The sequence below is a fragment of the Ranitomeya imitator genome, chromosome 9 (assembly GCF_032444005.1).
Source record: "Ranitomeya imitator isolate aRanImi1 chromosome 9, aRanImi1.pri, whole genome shotgun sequence".
Classification (NCBI taxonomy): domain Eukaryota; kingdom Metazoa; phylum Chordata; class Amphibia; order Anura; family Dendrobatidae; genus Ranitomeya; species Ranitomeya imitator.
Genome location: NC_091290.1, coordinates 152979389 through 153006181, shown reverse-complemented (window position 1 = coordinate 153006181; position 26793 = coordinate 152979389). Strand labels below are relative to the sequence as shown.

Below are 26793 nucleotides of genomic sequence, written 5' to 3'. Positions count from 1 at the left end.
GTGTAGGCCGTGGTTACCACAAGGGGGCGCCACAAACGGTGTCCGCAGTGCAGGCTGTGTGTGTATGAGGTCACATTATAGTCCTGCTACAGTGTAGGCCGTGGTTACCACAAGGGGGCGCCACAGACGGTGTCCGCAGTGCAGGCTGTGTGTGTATGAGGTCACATTATAGTCCTGCTACAGTGTAGGCCGTGGTTACCACAAGGAGGCGTCACAGACGGTGTCCGCAGTGCAGGCTGTGTGTGTATGAGGCCGCATTATAGTCCTGCTACAGTGTAGACTGTGGTTACCACAAGGGGGCGTCACAGACGGTGTCCGCAGTGCAGGCTGTGTGTGTATGAGGTCACATTATAGTCCTGCTACAGTGTAGGCCGTGGTTACCACAAGGGGACGTCACAGACGGTGTCCGCAGTGCAGGCTGTGTGTGTATGAGGTCACATTATAGTCCTGCTACAGTGTAGGCCGTGGTTACCACAAGGGGGCGCCACAGACGGTGTCCGCAGTGCAGGCTGTGTGTGTATGAGGCCGCATTATAGTCCTACTACAGTGTAGGCCGTGGTTACCACAAGGGGACGTCACAGACGGTGTCCGCAGTGCAGGCTGTGTGTGTATGAGGCCGCATTATAGTCCTACTACAGCGTAGGCCGTGGTTACCACAAGGGGACGTCACAGACGGTGTCCGCAGTGCAGGCTGTGTGTGTATGAGGTCACATTATAGTCCTGCTACAGTGTAGGCCGTGGTTACCACAAGGAGGTGTCCCAGACGGTGTCCGCAGTGCAGGCTGTGTGTGTATGAGGCCGCATTATAGTCCTGCTACAGTGTAGGCCGTGGTTACCACAAGGAGGCGTCACAGACGGTGTCCGCAGTGCAGGCTGTGTGTGTATGAGGTCACATTATAGTCCTGCTACAGTGTAGGCCGTGGTTACCACAAGGGGACGTCACAGACGGTGTCCGCAGTGCAGGCTGTGTGTGTATGAGGTCACATTATAGTCCTGCTACAGTGTAGGCCGTGGTTACCACAAGGAGGCGTCACAGACGGTGTCCACAGTACAGGCTGTGTGTGTATGAGGCCGCATTATAGTCCTGCTACAGTGTAGGCCGTGGTTACCACAAGGGGACGTCACAGACGGTGTCCACAGTACAGGCTGTGTGTGTATGAGGTCACATTATAGTCCTGCTACAGCGTAGGCCGTGGTTACCACAAGGGGGCGCCACAGACGGTGTCCGCAGTGCAGGCTGTGTGTGTATGAGGTCGCATTATAGTCCTGCTACAGTGTAGGCCGTGGTTACCACAAGGGGGCGCCACAGACGGTGTCCGCAGTGCAGGCTGTGTGTATGAGGTCACATTATAGTCCTGCTACAGTGTAGGCCGTGGTTACCACAAGGGGGCGCCACAGACGGTGTCCGCAGTGCAGGCTGTGTGTATGAGGTCACATTATAGTCCTGCTACAGTGTAGGCCGTGGTTACCACAAGGGGGCGCCACAGACGGTGTCCGCAGTGCAGGCTGTGTGTATGAGGTCACATTATAGTCCTGCTACAGTGTAGACCGTGGTTACCACAAGGGGGCGTCACAGACGGTGTCCGCAGTGCAGGCTGTGTGTGTATGAGGTCACATTATAGTCCTGCTACAGTGTAGACCGTGGTTACCACAAGGGGGCGTCACAGACGGTGTCCGCAGTGCAGGCTGTGTGTGTATGAGGTCACATTATAGTCCTGCTACAGTGTAGACCGTGGTTACCACAAGGGGGCGTCACAGACGGTGTCCGCAGTGCAGGCTGTGTGTGTATGAGGTCACATTATAGTCCTGCTACAGCGTAGGCCGTGGTTACCACAAGGGGGCGCCACAGACGGTGTCCGCAGTGCAGGGTGTGTGTATGAGGTCACATTATAGTCCTGCTACAGTGTAGACCGTGGTTACCACAAGGGTGCGTCACAGACGGTGTCCACAGTACAGGCTGTGTGTGTATGAGGTCACATTATAGTCCTGCTACTGTGTAGGCCGTGGTTACCACAAGGAGGCGTCACAGACGGTGTCCGCAGTGCAGGCTGTGTGTGTATGAGGTCACATTATAGTCCTGCTACAGTGTAGACCGTGGTTACCACAAGGGGGCGCCACAAACGGTGTCCGCAGTGCAGGCTGTGTGTGTATGAGGTCACATTATAGTCCTGCTACAGTGTAGACCGTGGTTACCACAAGGAGGCGTCACAGACGGTGTCCGCAGTGCAGGCTGTGTGTGTATGAGGCCGCATTATAGTCCTGCTACAGTGTAGACCGTGGTTACCACAAGGGGGCGTCACAGACGGTGTCCACAGTACAGGCTGTGTGTGTATGAGGCCGCATTATAGTCCTGCTACAGTGTAGACCGTGGTTACCACAAGGGGGCGTCACAGACGGTGTCCACAGTACAGGCTGTGTGTGTATGAGGTCACATTATAGTCCTGCTACTGTGTAGGCCGTGGTTACCACAAGGGGGCGCCACAGACGGTGTCCACAGTACAGGCTGTGTGTGTATGAGGCCGCATTATAGTCCTGCTACAGTGTAGACCGTGGTTACCACAAGGGGGCGTCACAGACGGTGTCCACAGTACAGGCTGTGTGTGTGTATGAGGTCACATTATAGTCCTGCTACAGTGTAGGCCGTGGTTACCACAAGGGGGCGTCACAGACGGTGTCCGCAGTGCAGGCTGTGTGTGTATGAGGCCGCATTATAGTCCTGCTACAGTGTAGGCCGTGGTTACCACAAGGAGGCGTCACAGACGGTGTCCGCAGTGCAGGCTGTGTGTGTATGAGGCCGCATTATAGTCCTGCTACAGTGTAGACCGTGGTTACCACAAGGGGGCGTCACAGACGGTGTCCGCAGTGCAGGCTGTGTGTGTATGAGGCCGCATTATAGTCCTGCTACAGTGTAGGCCGTGGTTACCACAAGGGTGCGCCACAGACGGTGTCCGCAGTGCAGGCTGTGTGTATGAGGTCACATTATAGTCCTGCTACAGTGTAGGCCGTGGTTACCACAAGGGGGCGCCACAGACGGTGTCCACAGTACAGGCTGTGTGTGTATGAGGTCACATTATAGTCCTGCTACAGTGTAGGCCGTGGTTACCACAAGGGGGCGCCACAAACGGTGTCCGCAGTGCAGGCTGTGTGTGTATGAGGCCGCATTATAGTCCTGCTACAGTGTAGGCCGTGGTTACCACAAGGGGGCGCCACAGACGGTGTCCGCAGTGCAGGCTGTGTGTATGAGGTCACATTATAGTCCTGCTACAGTGTAGGCCGTGGTTACCACAAGGGGGCGCCACAGACGGTGTCCACAGTACAGGCTGTGTGTATGAGGTCACATTATAGTCCTGCTACAGTGTAGGCCGTGGTTACCACAAGGGGGCGCCACAAACGGTGTCCGCAGTGCAGGCTGTGTGTGTATGAGGTCACATTATAGTCCTGCTACAGTGTAGGCCGTGGTTACCACAAGGGGGCGCCACAGACGGTGTCCGCAGTGCAGGCTGTGTGTGTATGAGGCCGCATTATAGTCCTGCTACAGTGTAGACCGTGGTTACCACAAGGGGGCGCCACAGACGGTGTCCGCAGTGCAGGCTGTGTGTGTATGACGCCGCATTATAGTCCTGCTACAGCGTAGGCCGTGGTTACCACAAGGGGGCGCCACAGACGGTGTCCGCAGTGCAGGGTGTGTGTATGAGGTCACATTATAGTCCTGCTACAGTGTAGGCCGTGGTTACCACAAGGAGGCGTCACAGACGGTGTCCGCAGTGCAGGCTGTGTGTGTATGAGGTCACATTATAGTCCTGCTACAGTGTAGACCGTGGTTACCACAAGGGGGCGCCACAAACGGTGTCCGCAGTGCAGGCTGTGTGTGTATGAGGTCACATTATAGTCCTGCTACAGTGTAGGCCGTGGTTACCACAAGGGGGCGTCACAGACGGTGTCCGCAGTGCAGGCTGTGTGTGTATGAGGTCACATTATAGTCCTGCTACAGTGTAGGCCGTGGTTACCACAAGGAGGCGCCACAGACGGTGTCCGCAGTGCAGGCTGTGTGTGTATGAGGTCACATTATAGTCCTGCTACAGTGTAGGCCGTGGTTACCACAAGGGGGCGCCACAGACGGTGTCCGCAGTGCAGGCTGTGTGTGTATGAGGTCACATTATAGTCCTGCTACAGTGTAGGCCGTGGTTACCACAAGGGGGCGCCACAGACGGTGTCCGCAGTGCAGGCTGTGTGTGTATGAGGTCACATTATAGTCCTGCTACAGTGTAGACCGTGGTTACCACAAGGGGGCGCCACAAACGGTGTCCGCAGTGCAGGCTGTGTGTGTATGAGGTCACATTATAGTCCTGCTACAGTGTAGACCGTGGTTACCACAAGGAGGCGTCACAGACGGTGTCCGCAGTGCAGGCTGTGTGTGTATGAGGTCACATTATAGTCCTGCTACAGTGTAGGCCGTGGTTACCACAAGGGGGCGCCACAGACGGTGTCCGCAGTGCAGGCTGTGTGTGTATGAGGTCACATTATAGTCCTGCTACAGTGTAGGCCGTGGTTACCACAAGGGGGCGCCACAGACGGTGTCCGCAGTGCAGGCTGTGTGTGTATGAGGTCACATTATAGTCCTGCTACAGTGTAGGCCGTGGTTACCACAAGGGGGCGCCACAGACGGTGTCCGCAGTGCAGGCTGTGTGTATGAGGTCACATTATAGTCCTGCTACAGTGTAGGCCGTGGTTACCACAAGGGGGCGCCACAGACGGTGTCCACAGTACAGGCTGTGTGTGTATGAGGTCACATTATAGTCCTGCTACAGTGTAGGCCGTGGTTACCACAAGGGGGCGCCACAAACGGTGTCCGCAGTGCAGGCTGTGTGTGTATGAGGTCACATTATAGTCCTGCTACAGTGTAGACCGTGGTTACCACAAGGGGGCGCCACAAACGGTGTCCGCAGTGCAGGCTGTGTGTGTATGAGGCCGCATTATAGTCCTGCTACAGTGTAGGCCGTGGTTACCACAAGGGGGCGCCACAGACGGTGTCCGCAGTGCAGGCTGTGTGTATGAGGTCACATTATAGTCCTGCTACAGTGTAGGCCGTGGTTACCACAAGGGGGCGCCACAGACGGTGTCCACAGTACAGGCTGTGTGTATGAGGTCACATTATAGTCCTGCTACAGTGTAGGCCGTGGTTACCACAAGGGGGCGCCACAGACGGTGTCCGCAGTGCAGGCTGTGTGTATGAGGTCACATTATAGTCCTGCTACAGTGTAGGCCGTGGTTACCACAAGGGGGCGCCACAGACGGTGTCCACAGTACAGGCTGTGTGTATGAGGTCACATTATAGTCCTGCTACAGTGTAGGCCGTGGTTACCACAAGGGGGCGCCACAGACGGTGTCCGCAGTGCAGGCTGTGTGTGTATGAGGTCACATTATAGTCCTGCTACAGTGTAGGCGGTGGTTACCACAAGGGGGCGCCACAGACGGTGTCCGCAGTGCAGGCTGTGTGTGTATGAGGCCGCATTATAGTCCTGCTACAGTGTAGACCGTGGTTACCACAAGGGGGCGCCACAGACGGTGTCCGCAGTGCAGGCTGTGTGTGTATGACGCCGCATTATAGTCCTGCTACAGCGTAGGCCGTGGTTACCACAAGGGGGCGCCACAGACGGTGTCCGCAGTGCAGGGTGTGTGTATGAGGTCACATTATAGTCCTGCTACAGTGTAGGCCGTGGTTACCACAAGGGGGCGCCACAAACGGTGTCCGCAGTGCAGGCTGTGTGTGTATGAGGTCACATTATAGTCCTGCTACAGTGTAGGCCGTGGTTACCACAAGGGGGCGCCACAGACGGTGTCCGCAGTGCAGGCTGTGTGTGTATGAGGTCACATTATAGTCCTGCTACAGTGTAGGCCGTGGTTACCACAAGGAGGCGTCACAGACGGTGTCCGCAGTGCAGGCTGTGTGTGTATGAGGCCGCATTATAGTCCTGCTACAGTGTAGACTGTGGTTACCACAAGGGGGCGTCACAGACGGTGTCCGCAGTGCAGGCTGTGTGTGTATGAGGTCACATTATAGTCCTGCTACAGTGTAGGCCGTGGTTACCACAAGGAGGTGTCCCAGACGGTGTCCGCAGTGCAGGCTGTGTGTGTATGAGGTCACATTATAGTCCTGCTACAGTGTAGGCCGTGGTTACCACAAGGGGGCGTCACAGACGGTGTCCGCAGTGCAGGCTGTGTGTGTATGAGGTCGCATTATAGTCCTGCTACAGTGTAGGCCGTGGTTACCACAAGGGGACGTCACAGACGGTGTCCGCAGTGCAGGCTGTGTGTGTATGAGGTCACATTATAGTCCTGCTACAGTGTAGGCCGTGGTTACCACAAGGGGGCGCCACAGACGGTGTCCGCAGTGCAGGCTGTGTGTGTATGAGGCCGCATTATAGTCCTGCTACAGTGTAGGCCGTGGTTACCACAAGGGGACGTCACAGACGGTGTCCGCAGTGCAGGCTGTGTGTGTATGAGGTCACATTATAGTCCTGCTACAGTGTAGGCCGTGGTTACCACAAGGGGGCGCCACAGACGGTGTCCGCAGTGCAGGCTGTGTGTGTATGAGGCCGCATTATAGTCCTGCTACAGTGTAGGCCGTGGTTACCACAAGGGGGCGTCACAGACGGTGTCCGCAGTGCAGGCTGTGTGTGTATGAGGTCACATTATAGTCCTGCTACAGTGTAGGCCGTGGTTACCACAAGGAGGCGTCACAGACGGTGTCCGCAGTGCAGGCTGTGTGTGTATGAGGCCGCATTATAGTCCTGCTACAGTGTAGGCCGTGGTTACCACAAGGGGGCGCCACAGACGGTGTCCGCAGTGCAGGCTGTGTGTGTATGAGGTCACATTATAGTCCTGCTACTGTGTAGGCCGTGGTTACCACAAGGGGGCGTCACAGACGGTGTCCGCAGTGCAGGGTGTGTGTATGAGGCCGCATTATAGTCCTGCTACTGTGTAGGCCGTGGTTACCACAAGGAGGTGTCCCAGACGGTGTCCGCAGTGCAGGGTGTGTGTATGAGGTCACATTATAGTCCTGCTACAGCGTAGACCGTGGTTACCACAAGGGGGCGTCACAGACGGTGTCCGCAGTGCAGGCTGTGTGTATGAGATCATTATAGTCTTGCTACAGTGTAGGCCGTGGTTACCACAAGGGGGCGCCACAGACGGTGTCCGCAGTGCAGGCTGTGTGTATGAGGCCGCATTATAGTCCTGCTACAGTGTAGGCCGTGGTTACCACAAGGGGGCGCCACAGACGGTGTCCGCAGTGCAGGCTGTGTGTGTATGAGGCCGCATTATAGTCCTGCTACAGTGTAGACCGTGGTTACCACAAGGGGGCGTCACAGACGGTGTCCGCAGTGCAGGCTGTGTGTGTATGAGGTCACATTATAGTCCTGCTACAGTGTAGGCCGTGGTTACCACAAGGGGGCGTCACAGACGGTGTCCGCAGTGCAGGCTGTGTGTGTATGAGGTCACATTATAGTCCTGCTACAGTGTAGACCGTGGTTACCACAAGGGGGCGTCACAGACGGTGTCCGCAGTGCAGGCTGTGTGTGTATGAGGTCACATTATAGTCCTGCTACAGTGTAGACCGTGGTTACCACAAGGGGGCGTCACAGACGGTGTCCGCAGTGCAGGCTGTGTGTGTATGAGGTCGCATTATAGTCCTGCTACAGTGTAGGCCGTGGTTACCACAAGGGGGCGTCACAGACGGTGTCCGCAGTGCAGGCTGTGTGTATGAGGCCGCATTATAGTCCTGCTACAGTGTAGGCCGTGGTTACCACAAGGGGGCGTCACAGACGGTGTCCGCAGTGCAGGGTGTGTGTATATGAGGCCGCATTATAGTCCTGCTACAGTGTAGACCGTGGTTACCACAAGGAGGCGTCACAGACGGTGTCCGCAGTGCAGGGTGTGTGTATGAGGTCACATTATAGTCCTGCTACAGCGTAGACCGTGGTTACCACAAGGGGGCGTCACAGACGGTGTCCGCAGTGCAGGCTGTGTGTGTATGAGGTCACATTATAGTCCTGCTACAGTGTAGGCCGTGGTTACCACAAGGGTGCGTCACAGACGGTGTCCGCAGTGCAGGCTGTGTGTGTATGAGGTCACATTATAGTCCTGCTACAGTGTAGACCGTGGTTACCACAAGGGGGCGTCACAGACGGTGTCCGCAGTGCAGGCTGTGTGTGTATGAGGTCACATTATAGTCCTGCTACAGTGTAGGCCGTGGTTACCACAAGGGGGCGTCACAGACGGTGTCCGCAGTGCAGGCTGTGTGTATGAGGCCGCATTATAGTCCTGCTACAGTGTAGGCCGTGGTTACCACAAGGGGGCGTCACAGACGGTGTCCGCAGTGCAGGCTGTGTGTGTATGAGGCCGCATTATAGTCCTACTACAGTGTAGGCCGTGGTTACCACAAGGGGGCGCCACAGACGGTGTCCGCAGTGCAGGCTGTGTGTGTATGAGGTCACATTATAGTCCTGCTACAGTGTAGGCCGTGGTTACCACAAGGGGGCGCCACAGACGGTGTCCGCAGTGCAGGCTGTGTGTATGAGGTCACATTATAGTCCTGCTACAGTGTAGGCCGTGGTTACCACAAGGAGGCGTCACAGACGGTGTCCGCAGTGCAGGCTGTGTGTGTATGAGGTCACATTATAGTCCTGCTACAGTGTAGGCCGTGGTTACCACAAGGGGGCGCCACAGACGGTGTCCGCAGTGCAGGCTGTGTGTATGAGGTCACATTATAGTCCTGCTACAGTGTAGGCCGTGGTTACCACAAGGGGGCGTCACAGACGGTGTCCGCAGTGCAGGCTGTGTGTGTATGAGGTCGCATTATAGTCCTGCTACAGTGTAGGCCGTGGTTACCACAAGGGGGCGTCACAGACGGTGTCCGCAGTGCAGGCTGTGTGTGTATGAGGTCACATTATAGTCCTGCTACAGTGTAGACCGTGGTTACCACAAGGGGGCGTCACAGACGGTGTCCGCAGTGCAGGCTGTGTGTGTATGAGGTCACATTATAGTCCTGCTACAGTGTAGGCCGTGGTTACCACAAGGGGGCGTCACAGACGGTGTCCGCAGTGCAGGCTGTGTGTATGAGGCCGCATTATAGTCCTGCTACAGTGTAGGCCGTGGTTACCACAAGGGGGCGTCACAGACGGTGTCCGCAGTGCAGGCTGTGTGTATGAGGTCACATTATAGTCCTGCTACAGTGTAGGCCGTGGTTACCACAAGGGGGCGTCACAGACGGTGTCCGCAGTGCAGGCTGTGTGTGTATGAGGTCGCATTATAGTCCTGCTACAGTGTAGGCCGTGGTTACCACAAGGGGGCGTCACAGACGGTGTCCGCAGTGCAGGCTGTGTGTGTATGAGGTCACATTATAGTCCTGCTACAGTGTAGGCCGTGGTTACCACAAGGGGGCGCCACAAACGGTGTCCGCAGTGCAGGCTGTGTGTGTATGAGGTCACATTATAGTCCTACTACAGTGTAGGCCGTGGTTACCACAAGGAGGCGCCACAGACGGTGTCCGCAGTGCAGGCTGTGTGTGTATGAGGCCGCATTATAGTCCTGCTACAGTGTAGGCCGTGGTTACCACAAGGAGGCGCCACAGACGGTGTCCGCAGTGCAGGCTGTGTGTGTATGAGGTCGCATTATAGTCCTGCTACAGTGTAGACCGTGGTTACCACAAGGGGGCGCCACAGACGGTGTCCGCAGTGCAGGCTGTGTGTGTATGAGGTCACATTATAGTCCTGCTACAGTGTAGGCCGTGGTTACCACAAGGGGGCGCCACAGACGGTGTCCGCAGTGCAGGCTGTGTGTGTATGAGGTCGCATTATAGTCCTGCTACAGTGTAGGCCGTGGTTACCACAAGGGGGCGTCACAGACGGTGTCCGCAGTGCAGGCTGTGTGTGTATGAGGTCGCATTATAGTCCTGCTACAGTGTAGGCCGTGGTTACCACAAGGGGGCGTCACAGACTGTGTCCGCAGTGCAGGCTGTGTGTGTATGAGGTCGCATTATAGTCCTGCTACAGTGTAGGCCGTGGTTACCACAAGGGGGCGTCACAGACGGTGTCCGCAGTGCAGGCTGTGTGTGTATGAGGTCGCATTATAGTCCTGCTACAGTGTAGGCCGTGGTTACCACAAGGGGGCGCCACAGACGGTGTCCGCAGTGCAGGCTGTGTGTGTATGAGGTCACATTATAGTCCTGCTACAGTGTAGGCCGTGGTTACCACATGGGGGCGCCACAGACGGTGTCCGCAGTGCAGGCTGTGTGTGTATGAGGCCGCATTATAGTCCTGCTACAGTGTAGGCCGTGGTTACCACAAGGGGGCGCCACAGACGGTGTCCGCAGTGCAGGCTGTGTGTGTATGAGGTCGCATTATAGTCCTGCTACAGTGTAGGCCGTGGTTACCACAAGGGGGCGTCACAGACGGTGTCCGCAGTGCAGGCTGTGTGTGTATGAGGTCGCATTATAGTCCTGCTACAGTGTAGGCCGTGGTTACCACAAGGGGGCGTCACAGACGGTGTCCGCAGTGCAGGCTGTGTGTGTATGAGGCCGCATTATAGTCCTGCTACAGTGTAGACCGTGGTTACCACAAGGGGGCGTCACAGACGGTGTCCGCAGTGCAGGCTGTGTGTGTATGAGGTCACATTATAGTCCTGCTACAGTGTAGGCCGTGGTTACCACAAGGGGGCGTCACAGACGGTGTCCGCAGTGCAGGCTGTGTGTGTATGAGGCCGCATTATAGTCCTGCTACAGTGTAGGCCGTGGTTACCACAAGGGGGCGTCACAGACGGTGTCCGCAGTGCAGGCTGTGTGTGTATGAGGCCGCATTATAGTCCTGCTACAGTGTAGACCGTGGTTACCACAAGGGGGCGTCACAGACGGTGTCCGCAGTGCAGGCTGTGTGTATGAGGTCACATTATAGTCCTGCTACAGTGTAGGCCGTGGTTACCACAAGGGGGCGTCACAGACGGTGTCTGCAGTGCAGGCTGTGTGTGTATAAGGTCACATTATAGTCCTGCTACAGTGTAGGCCGTGGTTACCACAAGGGGGCGCCACAGACGGTGTCCGCAGTGCAGGCTGTGTGTGTATGAGGTCACATTATAGTCCTGCTACTGTGTAGGCCGTGGTTACCACAAGGAGGCGCCACAGACGGTGTCCGCAGTGCAGGCTGTGTGTGTATGAGGTCACATTATAGTCCTGCTACAGTGTAGACTGTGGTTACCACAAGGGGGCGTCACAGACGGTGTCCGCAGTGCAGGCTGTGTGTGTATGAGGCCGCATTATAGTCCTGCTACAGTGTAGACCGTGGTTACCACAAGGGGGCGCCACAGACGGTGTCTGCAGTGCAGGCTGTGTGTGTATGAGGTCACATTATAGTCCTGCTACAGTGTAGACTGTGGTTACCACAAGGGGGCGTCACAGACGGTGTCCGCAGTGCAGGCTGTGTGTGTATGAGGCCGCATTATAGTCCTGCTACAGTGTAGACCGTGGTTACCACAAGGGGGCGCCACAGACGGTGTCTGCAGTGCAGGCTGTGTGTATGAGGTCACATTATAGTCCTGCTACTGTGTAGGCCGTGGTTACCACAAGGAGGCGTCACAGACGGTGTCCGCAGTGCAGGCTGTGTGTATGAGGTCGCATTATAGTCCTGCTACTGTGTAGGCCGTGGTTACCACAAGGGGGCGTCACAGACGGTGTCCGCAGTGCAGGCTGTGTGTGTATAAGGTCACATTATAGTCCTGCTACAGTGTAGGCCGTGGTTACCACAAGGAGGCGTCACAGACGGTGTCCGCAGTGCAGGCTGTGTGTATGAGATCATTATAGTCTTGCTACAGTGTAGACCGTGGTTACCACAAGGGGGCGCCACAGACGGTGTCCGCAGTGCAGGCTGTGTGTGTATGAGGCCGCATTATAGTCCTGCTACAGTGTAGACCGTGGTTACCACAAGGGGGCGTCACAGACGGTGTCCGCAGTGCAGGCTGTGTGTGTATGAGGTCACATTATAGTCCTGCTACAGTGTAGGCCGTGGTTACCACAAGGGGGCGTCACAGACGGTGTCCGCAGTGCAGGCTGTGTGTATGAGGTCACATTATAGTCCTGCTACAGTGTAGGCCGTGGTTACCACAAGGGGGCGTCACAGACGGTGTCCGCAGTGCAGGCTGTGTGTGTATGAGGTCGCATTATAGTCCTGCTACAGTGTAGGCCGTGGTTACCACAAGGAGGCGTCACAGACGGTGTCCGCAGTGCAGGTTGTGTGTGTATGAGGTCACATTATAGTCCTGCTACAGTGTAGACCGTGGTTACCACAAGGGGGCGCCACAGACGGTGTCCGCAGTGCAGGTTGTGTGTGTATGAGGTCACATTATAGTCCTGCTACAGTGTAGGCCGTGGTTACCACAAGGGGGCGTCACAGACGGTGTCCGCAGTGCAGGTTGTGTGTGTATGAGGTCACATTATAGTCCTGCTACAGTGTAGGCCGTGGTTACCACAAGGGGGCGCCACAGACTGTGTCCGCAGTGCAGGCTGTGTGTGTATGAGGTCACATTATAGTCCTGCTACAGTGTAGACCGTGGTTACCACAAGGGGGCGCCACAGACGGTGTCCGCAGTGCAGGCTGTGTGTGTATGAGGTCACATTATAGTCCTGCTACAGTGTAGGCCGTGGTTACCACAAGGGGACGTCACAGACGGTGTCCGCAGTGCAGGCTGTGTGTGTATGAGGTCACATTATAGTCCTGCTACAGTGTAGACCGTGGTTACCACAAGGGGGCGTCACAGACGGTGTCCGCAGTGCAGGCTGTGTGTGTATGAGGTCACATTATAGTCCTGCTACAGTGTAGACCGTGGTTACCACAAGGGGGCGTCACAGACGGTGTCCGCAGTGCAGGCTGTGTGTGTATGAGGTCACATTATAGTCCTGCTACAGTGTAGGCCGTGGTTACCACAAGGGGACGTCACAGACGGTGTCCGCAGTGCAGGCTGTGTGTGTATGAGGTCACATTATAGTCCTGCTACAGTGTAGACCGTGGTTACCACAAGGGGGCGTCACAGACGGTGTCCGCAGTGCAGGCTGTGTGTGTATGAGGTCACATTATAGTCCTGCTACTGTGTAGGCCGTGGTTACCACAAGGGGGCGCCACAGACGGTGTCCGCAGTGCAGGCTGTGTGTGTATGAGGTCACATTATAGTCCTACAGTGTAGGCCGTGGTTACCACAAGGGGACGTCACAGACGGTGTCCGCAGTGCAGGTTGTGTGTGTATGAGGTCACATTATAGTCCTGCTACAGTGTAGGCCGTGGTTACCACAAGGGGGCGCCACAGACGGTGTCCGCAGTGCAGGCTGTGTGTGTATGAGGTCACATTATAGTCCTGCTACAGTGTAGGCCGTGGTTACCACAAGGGGACGTCACAGACGGTGTCCGCAGTGCAGGCTGTGTGTGTATGAGGTCACATTATAGTCCTGCTACAGTGTAGGCCGTGGTTACCACAAGGGGGCGTCACAGACGGTGTCCGCAGTGCAGGCTGTGTGTATACCATACTCCGTGGCTCTGTCCCAGCCATAGTGAATGCTGTGGATTTCAGGGATAGTGGGGGCTCGTCGGTCGCCAAGTGGTGGTCAGTCCAAAATTCTACAGGAACCAGAAAGTAAAACTAGAGCAACGGGTGATCAATAAGGGGCGCCGCAGTAGAACATGACCCGGGCGGACCCTCGTGCTCAGCCGTTTATCCCTCCTAGTATTATGGAGCGTCCGCTCACCCCGTGTGACTCCTAATTGAGACCACCTTGGTGTAATGGATGGGGGTCGCCGGCTCTGGGCTGAGGCGCTGCTCCTGTGCGGAGGTCAGACGCCGCCGTCCTGTGCGGGCAGATGATCCGCCATTACCTGGGACAACTTATTTCTCCACCAGGTGGCGCTCCGAGCTTGTGGTCCGAGGGCAGAGCGGCCGTGTTGCACCGATCATACCTCAGTGTTACAGGGGGTGTCGGGCGTGTAGCGTGCACTCCCTGCTGACTCCGGTATGTCATCTCCTGCAGCGAGGTGCGGGTCCTACGCTCCAGACATCCCCTGTAACACGGAGGTATGATCAGCGCCCTCGTTCCACAGGACCATCACTAAGTGGGATGTGAGGACCACCAGGGTCAGCGCTGGAGCAGAGAACAATTCACCGGGTGAATAGCATTTGCTTAGGTTGTTTGTTTAGGTACACACCTGTATTCCCCCCCATCCAGCACGGGGGTCCGCATCGCTCGCTGGTTTCCTGGAGCTATAACGTTCTGTATGTGCATGCATCACTTCTAAGAGCAGCGCTGGAAAGTGAAGACCGGTGCGGACCCCCGGGGTCGTCGGTACTGGAGGGCCCGTGTATTTAATATCTTTAATTTTTTTTTTACATTTGACATCTCGTTCCCTTTCTCTAATGTTCAGGGGGCAATGGGGAACGCGGCTGCCGGAGCCTATGTAGGATGATGGGGGTGGATGATGGGGGTTCAGATGGAAGCACTGCATGCTGCGGCAGCCTCCGATCCCCCCCATGTACCACGGTGGTCTGCCATCTATCAGATGTGTTCTCTGTGCTGACGCTGCTTTCCTCCTCTCCGCAGAGATCCTGGACGGGGTGAAGCTCATCCATAAACCCGTGTCGTTACAGCCGCGAGGACTCCTCAACAAAGGAAACTGGTGCTACATCAACGCTGTATCCTTCACCGCACGCTGTGCCCGCCGCCATTATAGGTCCCCACAGTCCCGACCCTGTTATTACACTGCCTCCAGGTTCCCTGCACTGAATGTTGGGGGGTCTCCAGCTGCAGCTTCCTCGTAGTTTGTGAATTTGAAGCAGCGTGTCAGACCTCATGGTAGCAGTCACCGCTGAGGGTTTGTTACTGTGGCATCCAGTGTAGACAGTCATTAAGGTGTTCTCGGCCCGTGAGCGGTTTGTGTATTGTTTATTCCTTGACCCGTCCCGTAGACCCTCCAAGCTCTGGTGGCCTGTCCGCCCATGTACCATCTGATGAAGTGCATTCCCATGTACAGCAAACTGCAGCGAGCGTGCACATCAACGCCCATGATCGACAGCTTGTAAGTAGCTGTGTATGGTGGAGCGTTCCAGAATGTGTAGGGGCTGACGTCGGCCCCTGCGGGGGGCTGCTCATGGTGCAGCTCCGACTGTCGCTGGTTCTGGTTTCTCAGGTTTTGCCTTTTCTTTTTTCAGCGTTCAACTAATGAATGAATTCACAAACATGCCAGTCATTGCTAAGCCGAAGCAAGGTAAGGGCGTAAATCAGCCACGGGGGTCCGGAGGGGTCTCCACAGGATGCCATCCACATGTCCAGACACCACTGACCACAAGTGTCACCCCGTCTGTGAAGTAATGGACTGACCACCAGTGTGACCTCCCTGTCTGTGAAGTAATGGACTGACCACCAGTGTGACCCCCCCCGTCTGTGAAGTAATGGACTGACCACCAGTGTGACCCCCCGCCTGTGAAGTAATGGACTGACCACCAGTGTGACCCCCCGCCTGTGAAGTAATGGACTGACCACCAGTGTGACCTCCCTGTCTGTGAAGTAATGGACTGACCACCAGTGTGACCCCCAGTCTGTGTAGTGACGGACTGACCACCAGTGTGATCCCCTGTCTGTGTAGTGACGGACTGACCACCAGTGTGATCCCCTGTCTGTGTAGTGACGGACTGACCACCAGTGTGACCCCCTGTCTGTGGAGTGACGGACTGACCACCAGTGTGACCCCCTGTCTGTGGAGTGACGGACTGACCACCAGTGTGATCCCCTGTCTGTGTAGTGACGGACTGACCACCAGTGTGACCTCCCTGTCTGTGGAGTGACGGACTGACCACCAGTGTGACCCCCCGCCTGTGAAGTAATGGACTGACCACCAGTGTGACCTCCCTGTCTGTGGAGTGACGGACTGACCACCAGTGTGACCCCCCGCCTGTGAAGTAATGGACTGACCACCAGTGTGACCTCCCTGTCTGTGAAGTAATGGACTGACCACCAGTGTGACCTCCCTGTCTGTGAAGTAATGGACTGACCACCAGTGTGACCCCCAGTCTGTGGAGTGACGGACTGACCACCAGTGTGATCCCCTGTCTGTGTAGTGACGGACTGACCACCAGTGTGACCTCCTGTCTGTGGAGTGACGGACTGACCACCAGTGTGACCCCCAGTCTGTGGAGTGACGGACTGACCACCAGTGTGATCCCCTGTCTGTGTAGTGACGGACTGACCACCAGTGTGACCCCCTGTCTGTGGAGTGACGGACTGACCACCAGTGTGACCCCCTGTCTGTGGAGTGACGGACTGTCCACCAGTGTGACCCCCTGTCTGTTGAGTGACAGACTGTCCACCAGTGTGACCCCCTGTCTATGGAGTGACGGACTGACCACCAGTGTGACCCCCTGTCTATGGAGTGACGGACTGACCACCAGTGTGACCCCCTGTCTGTGGAGTGACGGACTGACCACCAGTGTGACCCCCTGTCTGTGGAGTGACGGACTCCCCACCAGTGTGATCCCCTGTCTGTGGAGTGACGGACTGTCCACCAGTGTGACCCCCTGTCTGTGGAGTGACGGACTGACCACCAGTGTGACCCCCTGTCTGTGGAGTGACGGACTGACCACCAGTGTGATCCCCTGTCTGTTGAGTGACAGACTGACCACCAGTGTGACCCCCAGTCTGTGGAGTGACGGACTGACCACCAGTGTGACCCCCAGTCTGTGGAGTGACGGACTGACCACCAGTGTGATCCCCTGTCTGTGTAGTGACGGACTGACCACCAGTGTGACCCCCTGTCTGTGGAGTGACGGACTGACCACCAGTGTGACCCCCTGTCTGTGGAGTGACGGACTGACCACCAGTGTGATCCCCTGTCTGTGGAGTGACGGACTGTCCACCAGTGTGACCCCTTGTCTATGGAGTGACGGACTGACCACCAGTGTGACCCCCAGTCTGTGGAGTGACGGACTGTCCACCAGTGTGATCCCCTGTCTGTGTAGTGACGGACTGTCCACCAGTGTGATCCCCTGTCTGTGTAGTGACGGACTGACCACCAGTGTGACCCCCTGTCTGTGTAGTGATGGACTGACCACCAGTGTGACCCCCTGTCTGTGGAGTGACGGACTGACCACCAGTGTGACCCCCTGTCTGTGGAGTGACGGACAGACCACCAGTGTGACCCCCTGTCTGTGGAGTGACGGACTGTCCACCAGTGTGACCCCCAGTCTGTGGAGTGACGGACTGACCACCAGTGTGACCCCCTGTCTGTGGAGTGACGGACTGACCACCAGTGTGATCCCCTGTCTGTGGAGTGACGGACTGTCCACCAGTGTGACCCCCAGTCTGTGGAGTGACGGACTGACCACCAGTGTGACCCCCTGTCTGTGGAGTGACGGACTCCCCACCAGTGTGATCCCCTGTCTGTGGAGTGACGGACTGTCCACCAGTGTGACCCCCTGTCTGTGGAGTGACGGACTGACCACCAGTGTGACCCCCTGTCTATGGAGTGACGGACTGACCACCAGTGTGACCCCCTGTCTGTGGAGTGACGGACAGACCACCAGTGTGATCCCCTGTCTGTGGAGTGACGGACTGTCCACCAGTGTGACCCCCAGTCTGTGGAGTGACGGACTGACCACCAGTGTGACCCCCTGTCTGTGGAGTGACGGACTCCCCACCAGTGTGATCCCCTGTCTGTGGAGTGACGGACTGTCCACCAGTGTGACCCCCTGTCTGTGGAGTGACGGACTGACCACCAGTGTGACCCCCTGTCTGTGGAGTGACGGACTGACCACCAGTGTGATCCCCTGTCTGTTGAGTGACAGACTGACCACCAGTGTGACCCCCAGTCTGTGGAGTGACAGACTGACCACCAGTGTGACCCCCAGTCTGTGGAGTGACGGACTGACCACCAGTGTGACCCCCAGTCTGTGGAGTGACGGACTGACCACCAGTGTGATCCCCTGTCTGTGGAGTGACGGACTGTCCACCAGTGTGACCCCCTGTCTGTGGAGTGACGGACTGTCCACCAGTGTGACCCCCAGTCTGTGGAGTGACGGACTGACCACCAGTGTGATCCCCAATCTGTGGAGTGACGGACTGACCACCAGTGTGACCCCCTGTCTGTGGAGTGACGGACTGACCACCAGTGTGACCCCCTGTCTGTGGAGTGACGGACTGTCCACCAGTGTGACCCCCAGTCTGTGGAGTGACGGACTGACCACCAGTGTGATCCCCAATCTGTGGAGTGACGGACTGACCACCAGTGTGACCCCCTGTCTGTGGAGTGACGGACAGACCACCAGTGTGATCCCCTGTCTGTGGAGTGACGGACTGACCACCAGTGTGATCCCCTGTCTGTGGAGTGATGGACTGACCACCAGTGTGACCTCCCTGTCTGTGGAGTGACGGACTGACCACCAGTGTGATCCCCTGTCTGTGGAGTGATGGACTGACCACCAGTGTGACCCCCTGTCTGTTGAGTGACGGACTGACCACCAGTGTGATCCCCTGTCTGTGGAGTGATGGACAGACCACCAGTGTGATCCCCTGTCTGTGGAGTGACGGACTGTCCACCAGTGTGACCCCTTGTCTATGGAGTGACGGACTGACCACCAGTGTGACCCCGTCTGTGGATTGACTGGGGGTCCTCGGACCTCTCGGGATATGACCATTAGTCGGGGGCAGTATTTGGGCGTTTGGTTCTGATTTTCTAAACTTTCGGCAGTGGCGGCCGGTGAGAAGGTTGTTCGTGACATTCGTCCCGGGGCAGCGTTCGAGCCCACCTACATCTACCGGCTGCTGACCCTCTCCAAGTCCAGTCTGTCTGAGAAGGTATAAAGATGCTATGGGGGGCCGGGACGTGATATGTCGGGCTGTCTGGGGGTCTGGGCCCAATATAGGGACTGTGAATCAGCCGTGTAACCCGTGTATTGTGTCCCCACAGGGGCGGCAGGAGGACGCGGAGGAGTACCTGGGCTTCGTGCTGAACGGACTCCATGAAGAAATGTTATCTCTGAAGAAGCTGCTGTCCCCGCACAACGACAGTACGTCTCCCGCGCTCAGCACCGCCCGTGCTCAGCACCGTGCGATCTGCCTGCGGCCTTGGCATTGTTCATCATCCGTCTCCTTGTAATTCCTGATTAGAGAATTGCCGTGCGCTGCTCGTTATCGGTGCCACGGGCTGGAGGCGCTGAGAGGAGGCGCAGCAGTTTCGTCACAGTGTGTCAGTGTAGTTCTTCTAGGTCGGGTTCGCTGTCTGTACTAGGTCAGGCCACAGGTCTGACCAGAACTAGACAATTCTCTGCCCCCGGACTCAGTCTGACCTGATTCTCTGCCCCCGGGCTCAGTCTGACCCAATTCTATGCCCCCGGGCTCCGTCTGACCTGATTCTCTGCCCCCGGGCTCCATCTGACCCAATTCTATTCCCCCGGCTCAGTCTGACCCAATTCTATGCCCCCGGGCTCCGTCTGACTCGATTCTATGCCCCCGGGCTCCGTCTGACTCGATTCTATGCCCCCCGGGCTCCGTCTGACCCAATTCTATGCCCCCGGGCTCCGTCTGACCTGATTCTCTGCCCCCGGGCTCCGTCTGACCCAATTCTATTCCCCCGGGCTCCGTCTGACCCAATTCTATTCCCCCGGGCCCGGTCTCACCCAATTCTATGCCCCCGGGCTCAGTCTGACCCAGTTCTATGCCTCCGGGCCCGGACTGACCCGATTCTGTGCCCCCGGGCTCCATCTGACCCAATTCTGTGCCCCCGGGCCCAGTCTGACCCAATTCTTTGCCCCCGGGCCCAGTCTGACCCAATTCTGTGCCTCCGGGCCCGGTCTGACCCAATTCTGTGCCCCCGGGCCAGGTCTGACCCAGCTCTGTGCTTCCAGATTCGTGCACCGATTGTATTTATTGGAGAAGATTGTGTGCAGACACCACAACTCCCAGCATGCCCGGACAGCTGCCGATTATCATTCCGCACTAACACCATTTTGTTTTATAGAAATCTTAAATGGACCAGAACTTCAGCCGGCGACCGACGAAGACGAAACAAACCAGCCAGGAGACCCTGGAGAAGGCAGTGACGAGGAGTGGGAGCAGGTGGGACCCAGAAACAAGTCCTCAATCACCCGGCAGGCGGACTTCATCCAGACACCCATTACCGAGATCTTCGGAGGACACATGAGGTGCGAGTCCATTATCAGTGCAGATCTAGTGCAGCGCTGCTCTTCTCCCCGGGTCACCGATGTAGGCGGCGGATGTGTCTGCCCCTCCGGTCGCTCTTCTGGACGAGCCGCGGTTCTCGCTGTAGTTTCTGCAGAGTCGGCGGTCCTCGCACATCTGTCGTCTGCGGAGGATGGGTGCGGTGCGAGGATGTAATGTAACACACTTCCTCACCACAAGTGTTTGCTGTCTGTGCCATGTGGTTGGTGTGGACACCCTGTTCCCCATCGTAGGAACGCGCCGCCCTGTGATGGGTTTTGGGGAGACAGATTGTGACTCTGGGAAGAAGTTCTCATGGCTGTCTGAGCCAAGACACCGCGTACAGGATGGTGTCAGCCGCCGTGTAGTCTGCTCAGATCGCTTCTTTCTTTTGCAGATCTGTCGTGTATCAGCACAGCTCCAAGGAGTCAGCGACCCTGCAGCCGTTCTTCACCCTCCAGCTGGACATTCAGTCTGAGAAGATCCGCACCGTCCAAGACGCCCTGGAGAGTCTCGTGGCCCGAGAGTCCGTCCAGGGTTACACCACCAAAACCAAGCAAGAGGTGCGTCCCGGCCGGCGACAGCACCACCACAGTTATTGCATTGTCACCACGGATCAGGCTATGGGGCAAATCTGCAGGTGGAAGGTGCACTGCTCCCGGAGAGAGGGAGCTTCATTCTTCCCAGAGCCGTCTGCTGTCAGTCACACAGACGTGTCGGCACTGCCACAGTCACCGCTCAGTGCAGTCTGGTGCTGAAGCGTTAAGATGGTATCAGCGAGATCTGCACCACCAGCCACGTGTTAGTGAAGGCAGACGGCATGGCCGGGGGCCGGAGGTTATAGACCGGGGGGGGGGGGGGCCCGGAGGCTGGACAGTATACGCCCGGGGGTAGTGGGACTGGAGCTATAACCGTGGTTAAGCCGGATGTTCCAATATCCTCTCCATACTGACTTTGTAACGTCTCCTGATTCTCCAGTCACATCCAGAGCTGCAGCCTCTTCCATAGCTTTGTAGATAATTTTTCAGCTAGGAGAATGGTGATTTCAGCTCTGCAGGTGACGGGATCATTAGACATGGGGGAAACGTGCGGACACATGAGCGGCGGTTGTGTGCTGCTCCGTGTGACCTCCTGGGCAGTGATGGGGTTAATCGGCGTCCCAGGTATTCAGGTCAGTGCTGGTGTGGGTGCAGCGCCCGTGTGATTGTAGCTGGAGGGTTTGGTGGGTAACCCATCATTTCTGGTCTTCACAGGGCGACCACTGCTCAATTACGGGTTTGGGAGGGCCGGCGGATCAGTTTACGTCCCACTGGCTTCGTCTGAGTTTTTATTTTGATGTCTGGGCCGGAAATAAAATTCCTGCACAATAATTAGCCCGAGGCAGAGCGCAGCTGCGCAGAGACGTCAGTGACTATGGGGGGCTCCTCACAGGTGCGGACGGGTGTACAAGACACTGTCCTGGGGGGATTATTACCACAGGGGTCCGATGTTCACCAGCGCATAATTCAGTATTGGCTGGAATATATATACACACTCCACGGGGCGGCCGAGGACTTTGCGGGGGTCTACACCTATAGTGACCCTGTGCAAACATCCAATGCTTTAGAATATACAGCAGCGACCCACCACATGCCGGATTATCAGACATCGCAGAGTATCGGATGCACTGCAGCTCCTCTGCTCCTTTTCCTGTTCTCTGCTTGCTGTCAGTGAATATTGTAACATTCACAGACTGGGGCACATCTGACAGTGCTTTTCACAGCTCAGGGTCTGGTACAATGTATCGGAGCAGCACAGGCCACACCACAGCCACTACTACCTGTGGGAGAGTTCATGGCGGTGTTCCTGTGCGCAGGAGTCCCACTGTTGCGATCTGCAGCCGCCGGCTCCGCTGATTAGTGAGACTTGGCGCACGTCCCTGCACATTCCTGGTGTCTGCGGCGGCGCTCTCCTGGATCAGCAGAGCCTCGGATCAGCAGAGCGCAGGTCGCTGCACACCCGCAGGAGACACTGAATGTTTAACAATTTCATCACCGGGCCGAGGATATCCGGTCACACGCTGATAGAAGCCAGGTGACGCCCTTATCCCGGCGGGGCCCACACTCGCAGATATCAGGGCAGGACTCTGCCACCATTGTGCCCCAATCTCCTGGTCCTGGCTGACCGCTGCTCCTCTTCTTCCAGGTGGAGGTCAGCCGCAGAGTGACGTTGGAGGAGCTGCCGCCCGTCCTCGTGCTGCACCTTAAAAGATTTGTGTTCGAAAAGACCGGCGGCTGCCAGAAGCTGGTGAAGAACATCGAGTACCCGGTGGACCTGGAAATCAGCAAAGGTGAGAGGAGACAGTGAGACGTGGTGGCGGCACAGGACCCCAACATCTAGGGGTGCTATCAGGCACCTTGGGGTCTGGCTACACCACAGACGTGTCCCGGGGTCCTGCATCCTGGGGTCCTGCGTCCCGGGGTCCTGTGCCCCATGTCCCTCCCGGACTTGTCTTTGGGACTTCTGGTATATAGCATTAAGAATAATGAAGGCAATGAAATCTGGCCCAGGGCAGGTAGCTGCTGCGGCGAGTTCCTAATGTGACGCCTGTGGGTACGGCATGAGACCTGAGGACACTGGCTGCAGAAATTGTGCGTGCTGCCATTGACATTATAACCCCATGCACCTCCACTAAGAATGCGCTATTGGGTATTATAATGCATCTCGACAGGTGTGTGGAGTCCTTAACGTTATGGCTGCTGTGCACTTCAAAGGGCAGACTGGAGGAGGGAGTGAGGCCGGCCAGATGTGTGGAGGGAGCGATCGTGGCCGGCCAGATGTGTGGAGGGAGCGAGCGAGGCCGGCCAAATATGTGGAGGGAGCGAGCGTGGCCGGCCAGATGTGTGGAGGGAGCGAGCGTGGCCGGCCAGATGTGTGGAGGGAGCGAGCGTGGCCGGCCAGATGTGTGGAGGGAGCGAGCGAGGCCGGCCAGATGTGTGGAGGGAGCGAGCGTGGCCGGCCAGATGTGTGGAGGGAGCGAGCGAGCGTGGCCGGCCAGATGTGTGGAGGGAGGGAGCGAGCTTGGCCGGCCAGATGTGTGGAGGGAGCGAGCGAGGCCGGCCAGATGTGTGGAGGGAGCGAGCGTGGCCGGCCAGATGTGTGGAGGGAGCGAGCGTGGCCGGCCAGATGTGTGGAGGGAGCGAGCGTGGCCGGCCAGATGTGTGGAGGGAGGGAGCGAGCGTGGCCGGCCAGATGTGTGGAGGGAGGGAGCGAGCGTGGCCGGCCAGATGTGTGGAGGGAGGGAGCGAGCGTGGCCGGCCAGATGTGTGGAGGGAGCGAGCGTGGCTGGCCAGATGTGTGGAGGGAGCGAGCGTGTGGCCGGCCAGATGTGTGGAGGGAGGGAGCGAGAGTGGCCGGCCAGATGTGTGGAGGGAGGGAGCGAGCGTGGCCGGCCAGATGTGTGGAGGGAGGGAGCGAGAGTGGCCGGCCAGATGTGTGGAGGGAGCGAGCGTGGCCGGCCAGATGTGTGGAGGGAGCGAGCGTGGCCGGCCAGATGTGTGGAGGGAGCGAGCGTGGCCGGCCAGATGTGTGGAGGGAGCGAGCGTGTGGCCGGCCAGATGTGTGGAGGGAGGGAGCGAGAGTGGCCGGCCAGATGTGTGGAGGGAGGGAGCGAGCGTGGCCGGCCAGATGTGTGGAGGGAGCGAGCGAGGCCGGCCAGATGTGTGGAGGGAGCGAGCGTGGCCGGCCAGATGTGTGGAGGGAGCGAGCGAGCGTGGCCGGCCAGATGTGTGGAGGGAGAGAGCGAGGCCGGCCGGATGTGGAGGGAGAGAGCGAGGCCGGCCAGATGTGTGGAGGGAGAGAGCGAGTGAGGCCGGACGTCTGCTGCATCTGATAAATACCAGATGTCAAACTCCCTGCGGATGCTAGAAACGGTTCTATAGGAGACAGTGGATCTGTTCTGTTCTTATCGGATGTGTGTGAACGCGCCCCTAACCCTCCTATCTTTTTTTTCCTCTTCAGATTTGTTTTCTCCTGGTGTGAGAAGTAAGATTAAGGGCCAAAAAACCTACAGGCTCTTTGCAGGTGAGTGCTTCTCCTCATCCAGCTGCCTGACCTGCCCTTGTTGGCTCTCTTGACATGGGGCTGCTTGCTCTCTTGACATGGGGCTGCTTGCTCTCTTGACATGGGGCTGCTTGCTCTCTGACACGCAGGGCCAGGACGCAGAGAATCCAGAGACTGCTTTGTATGAAGACATTCTGCGGCTGTCTAATATTTCATGTCTAGAGATGATCACAAACACTTGCAGGACCCTGGTCCAGTGGAGCGGTCACGTATGTAGTCCATGCCCCCGGGACCCAGGCGCTGCGAGCCTCCCCGGCGGTCCCCTCTGGGATCGGTAAAGTCCTGCGGCATTCCCGGTTCATAGGACTCTGGTCCGGAGGCCACGGTCTGCATCACCGCCCCGCTACTCCTGGGTCCTGTGAATCTTTGTGATCATCTCTGTGTCTCAGTTCTGATCCTTTGTAAGATATCTGCTTGCTGCCAGTGTAAGAAAACGGCTTATTACCCCGCGGTTACTGATTCCCAGCAAGCAGAGATCCGGCCACTGTGCAGACATTGACTTCCTCTGATCCCGTGTCCGTGCCAACTGACCATTGTGTTCTCGTCTTCTCTCCGGCAGTGGTCTATCACCATGGTAACAGCGCCACGGGTGGGCACTACACTACAGACGTCTTCCAGATCGGTCTCAATGGCTGGTTACGTATCGACGACCAGACTGTGAAAGTGATCAATCAGTATCAGGTGGTGAAGCAGACGGTGGAGCGCACGGCCTACCTCCTGTACTACCGCCGCGTCGACCTGCTGTGACCGCGCCGCCTGCGTGCGACCGGCGCAAGATTCCTGCGTCATAGGACACAAAACAGTTTTTCACCTCCTTTTACTCTATTTTTTTTTTCTTTTCTTGAGTGCCCCCCTTTCTTTTGCTCCCCCCATTGTTCCTCCACTTTTTCTTTTCCCAGTACATTTTATAGATTAGATTAAGAAGAAATGTTTAAAAACTATTTCACTTTGCTTTGGGGACCCCCAGACCGCTATGGCAGGGGGGTCCGGAGTAGCCGGGATGTGCTGCTCCCCTTTTTCGGGATGCAGACACCTCTGAGCGACCACGTGACCTGCAAAGCTGAAAGTCGTAGCGCCTGAGACGACGCTGTAATCCGCCTAGTGAGATGTCGATTACCGATGGCCTTGTGCGGCTCGGGGCGCCCCCGTCTGGAGGCAACAGGAATCACGAGATTAAAGCCCCTCAGAGCTGCAATTCACCCCTTACCCTGATACACCCGAAGCCGCGGTGTCGGGGTTGACGTTGGGACCGAGGCAGAAGCTGACGGGGGAGGGGGATGGTTCTTGCTACACAGAAATAGATTTTTATTATTTTTTTAGTGTCTCGGATCGAAGCTTCTGAGTCGCCTCTCGGCACCCACGCGCTTCGCCAAAGACTCAACGCACCAGCATTAACCCACACGTGAAAACGGCCCGGCCGGCAAGGCATCACCCTCCACTCCTCGCAAAGAAACCCTTCGCCGCTCTCCTCCGCTCCCCCGATCACCGAGTCTAGAGATCACAACCAGACGGCACATTTCTCTAGAATATTTCTTGCATAAATCAGAGGGGGGGAATAATAATTAACAAACAAAAAAAAAAAGTTAAAAATAGCAAAAATACAAAGAAAAAAAAAAAATACAGAAGGCTTTTATTCAGAGTTTCTTCAGTTACCTGAAGTATTAGGGCGTTTTAACCCCTTCCCTGCTGGAGAAGTGCAGCGAGCGCCCTCCTCTCTGGCGGATGGAAGGTTTTAAAACTGGTCGGGGGGTATAGACGTAAATAAGTGACCCCCCGAGTGTGCGGAGTGCCTGTACAAGTGGCCGGAATAATGATGCTGATCTGTGCACGACGGAGGGGAGAGGCGCTGGCGATGCGCGGAGCAGTCTGTGGCACGTCCTCTCCTCCGCCGTGCGGTTACTCGTTGTACACACTTTAGTGATATCTTGGAGTACAAAGTCTTCGCCATCAATAAAATCACCATGTTGGTTTAACCTCTTGCGTCCTGGACTGGTTTCATTGTATCCCCTGGAGCTGCACGGCCGGACACGTCCACGGTTGTGTCTCCGGCGTGGTCACGAGACGCCAGATCTGGAGATTTCACGGAAAAATCCTAATTTTCTGACACTTTACTGCTGAATTTGCTTTGTTTCCGACTCTGACCACAGAACGGCGCTGCCAAATATAAAGCTAATCCCACTTACTGTAAAATGGGCAGAGGCGGCACCCTGGCACCAATGCCGTAGTAATCACCAGACCTAACGCATCACTAGTGTCCAGACCAGATCCTGTGCTAGGAAATCAGAAAACTAGAGATCAGTCGTGCCATCACTAAGCTCCACCGCTCATCTACATACCAGAGATCAACGGTGACATCACTGAGAATGCCTCCTATCCATCACCAGAGATCAGCGGTGACATCACTGAGAATGCCTCCTATCCATCACCAGAGATCAGAGGTGACATCACTGAGAATG

General features: G+C 56.8%; 1 protein-coding gene across 1 annotated transcript in view; it reads left to right on the top strand.

The window, feature by feature from the left end:
• USP10 (ubiquitin specific peptidase 10) overlaps positions 1-26310 on the top strand; it is a 79487-nt gene extending 53177 nt beyond the window's left edge. The window contains exons 5-14 of the mRNA XM_069739476.1: positions 14630-14721; positions 14995-15104; positions 15238-15293; positions 18768-18874; positions 18987-19086; positions 20037-20220; positions 20634-20799; positions 22421-22565; positions 24236-24298; positions 24897-26310. Coding sequence (XP_069595577.1) covers positions 14630-14721; positions 14995-15104; positions 15238-15293; positions 18768-18874; positions 18987-19086; positions 20037-20220; positions 20634-20799; positions 22421-22565; positions 24236-24298; positions 24897-25084 — 1211 coding nt within the window. The 3' untranslated portion in view covers positions 25085-26310. The remainder of the gene's footprint in view (positions 1-14629; positions 14722-14994; positions 15105-15237; positions 15294-18767; positions 18875-18986; positions 19087-20036; positions 20221-20633; positions 20800-22420; positions 22566-24235; positions 24299-24896) is intronic.
• Positions 26311-26793: the final 483 nt, after the last annotated feature.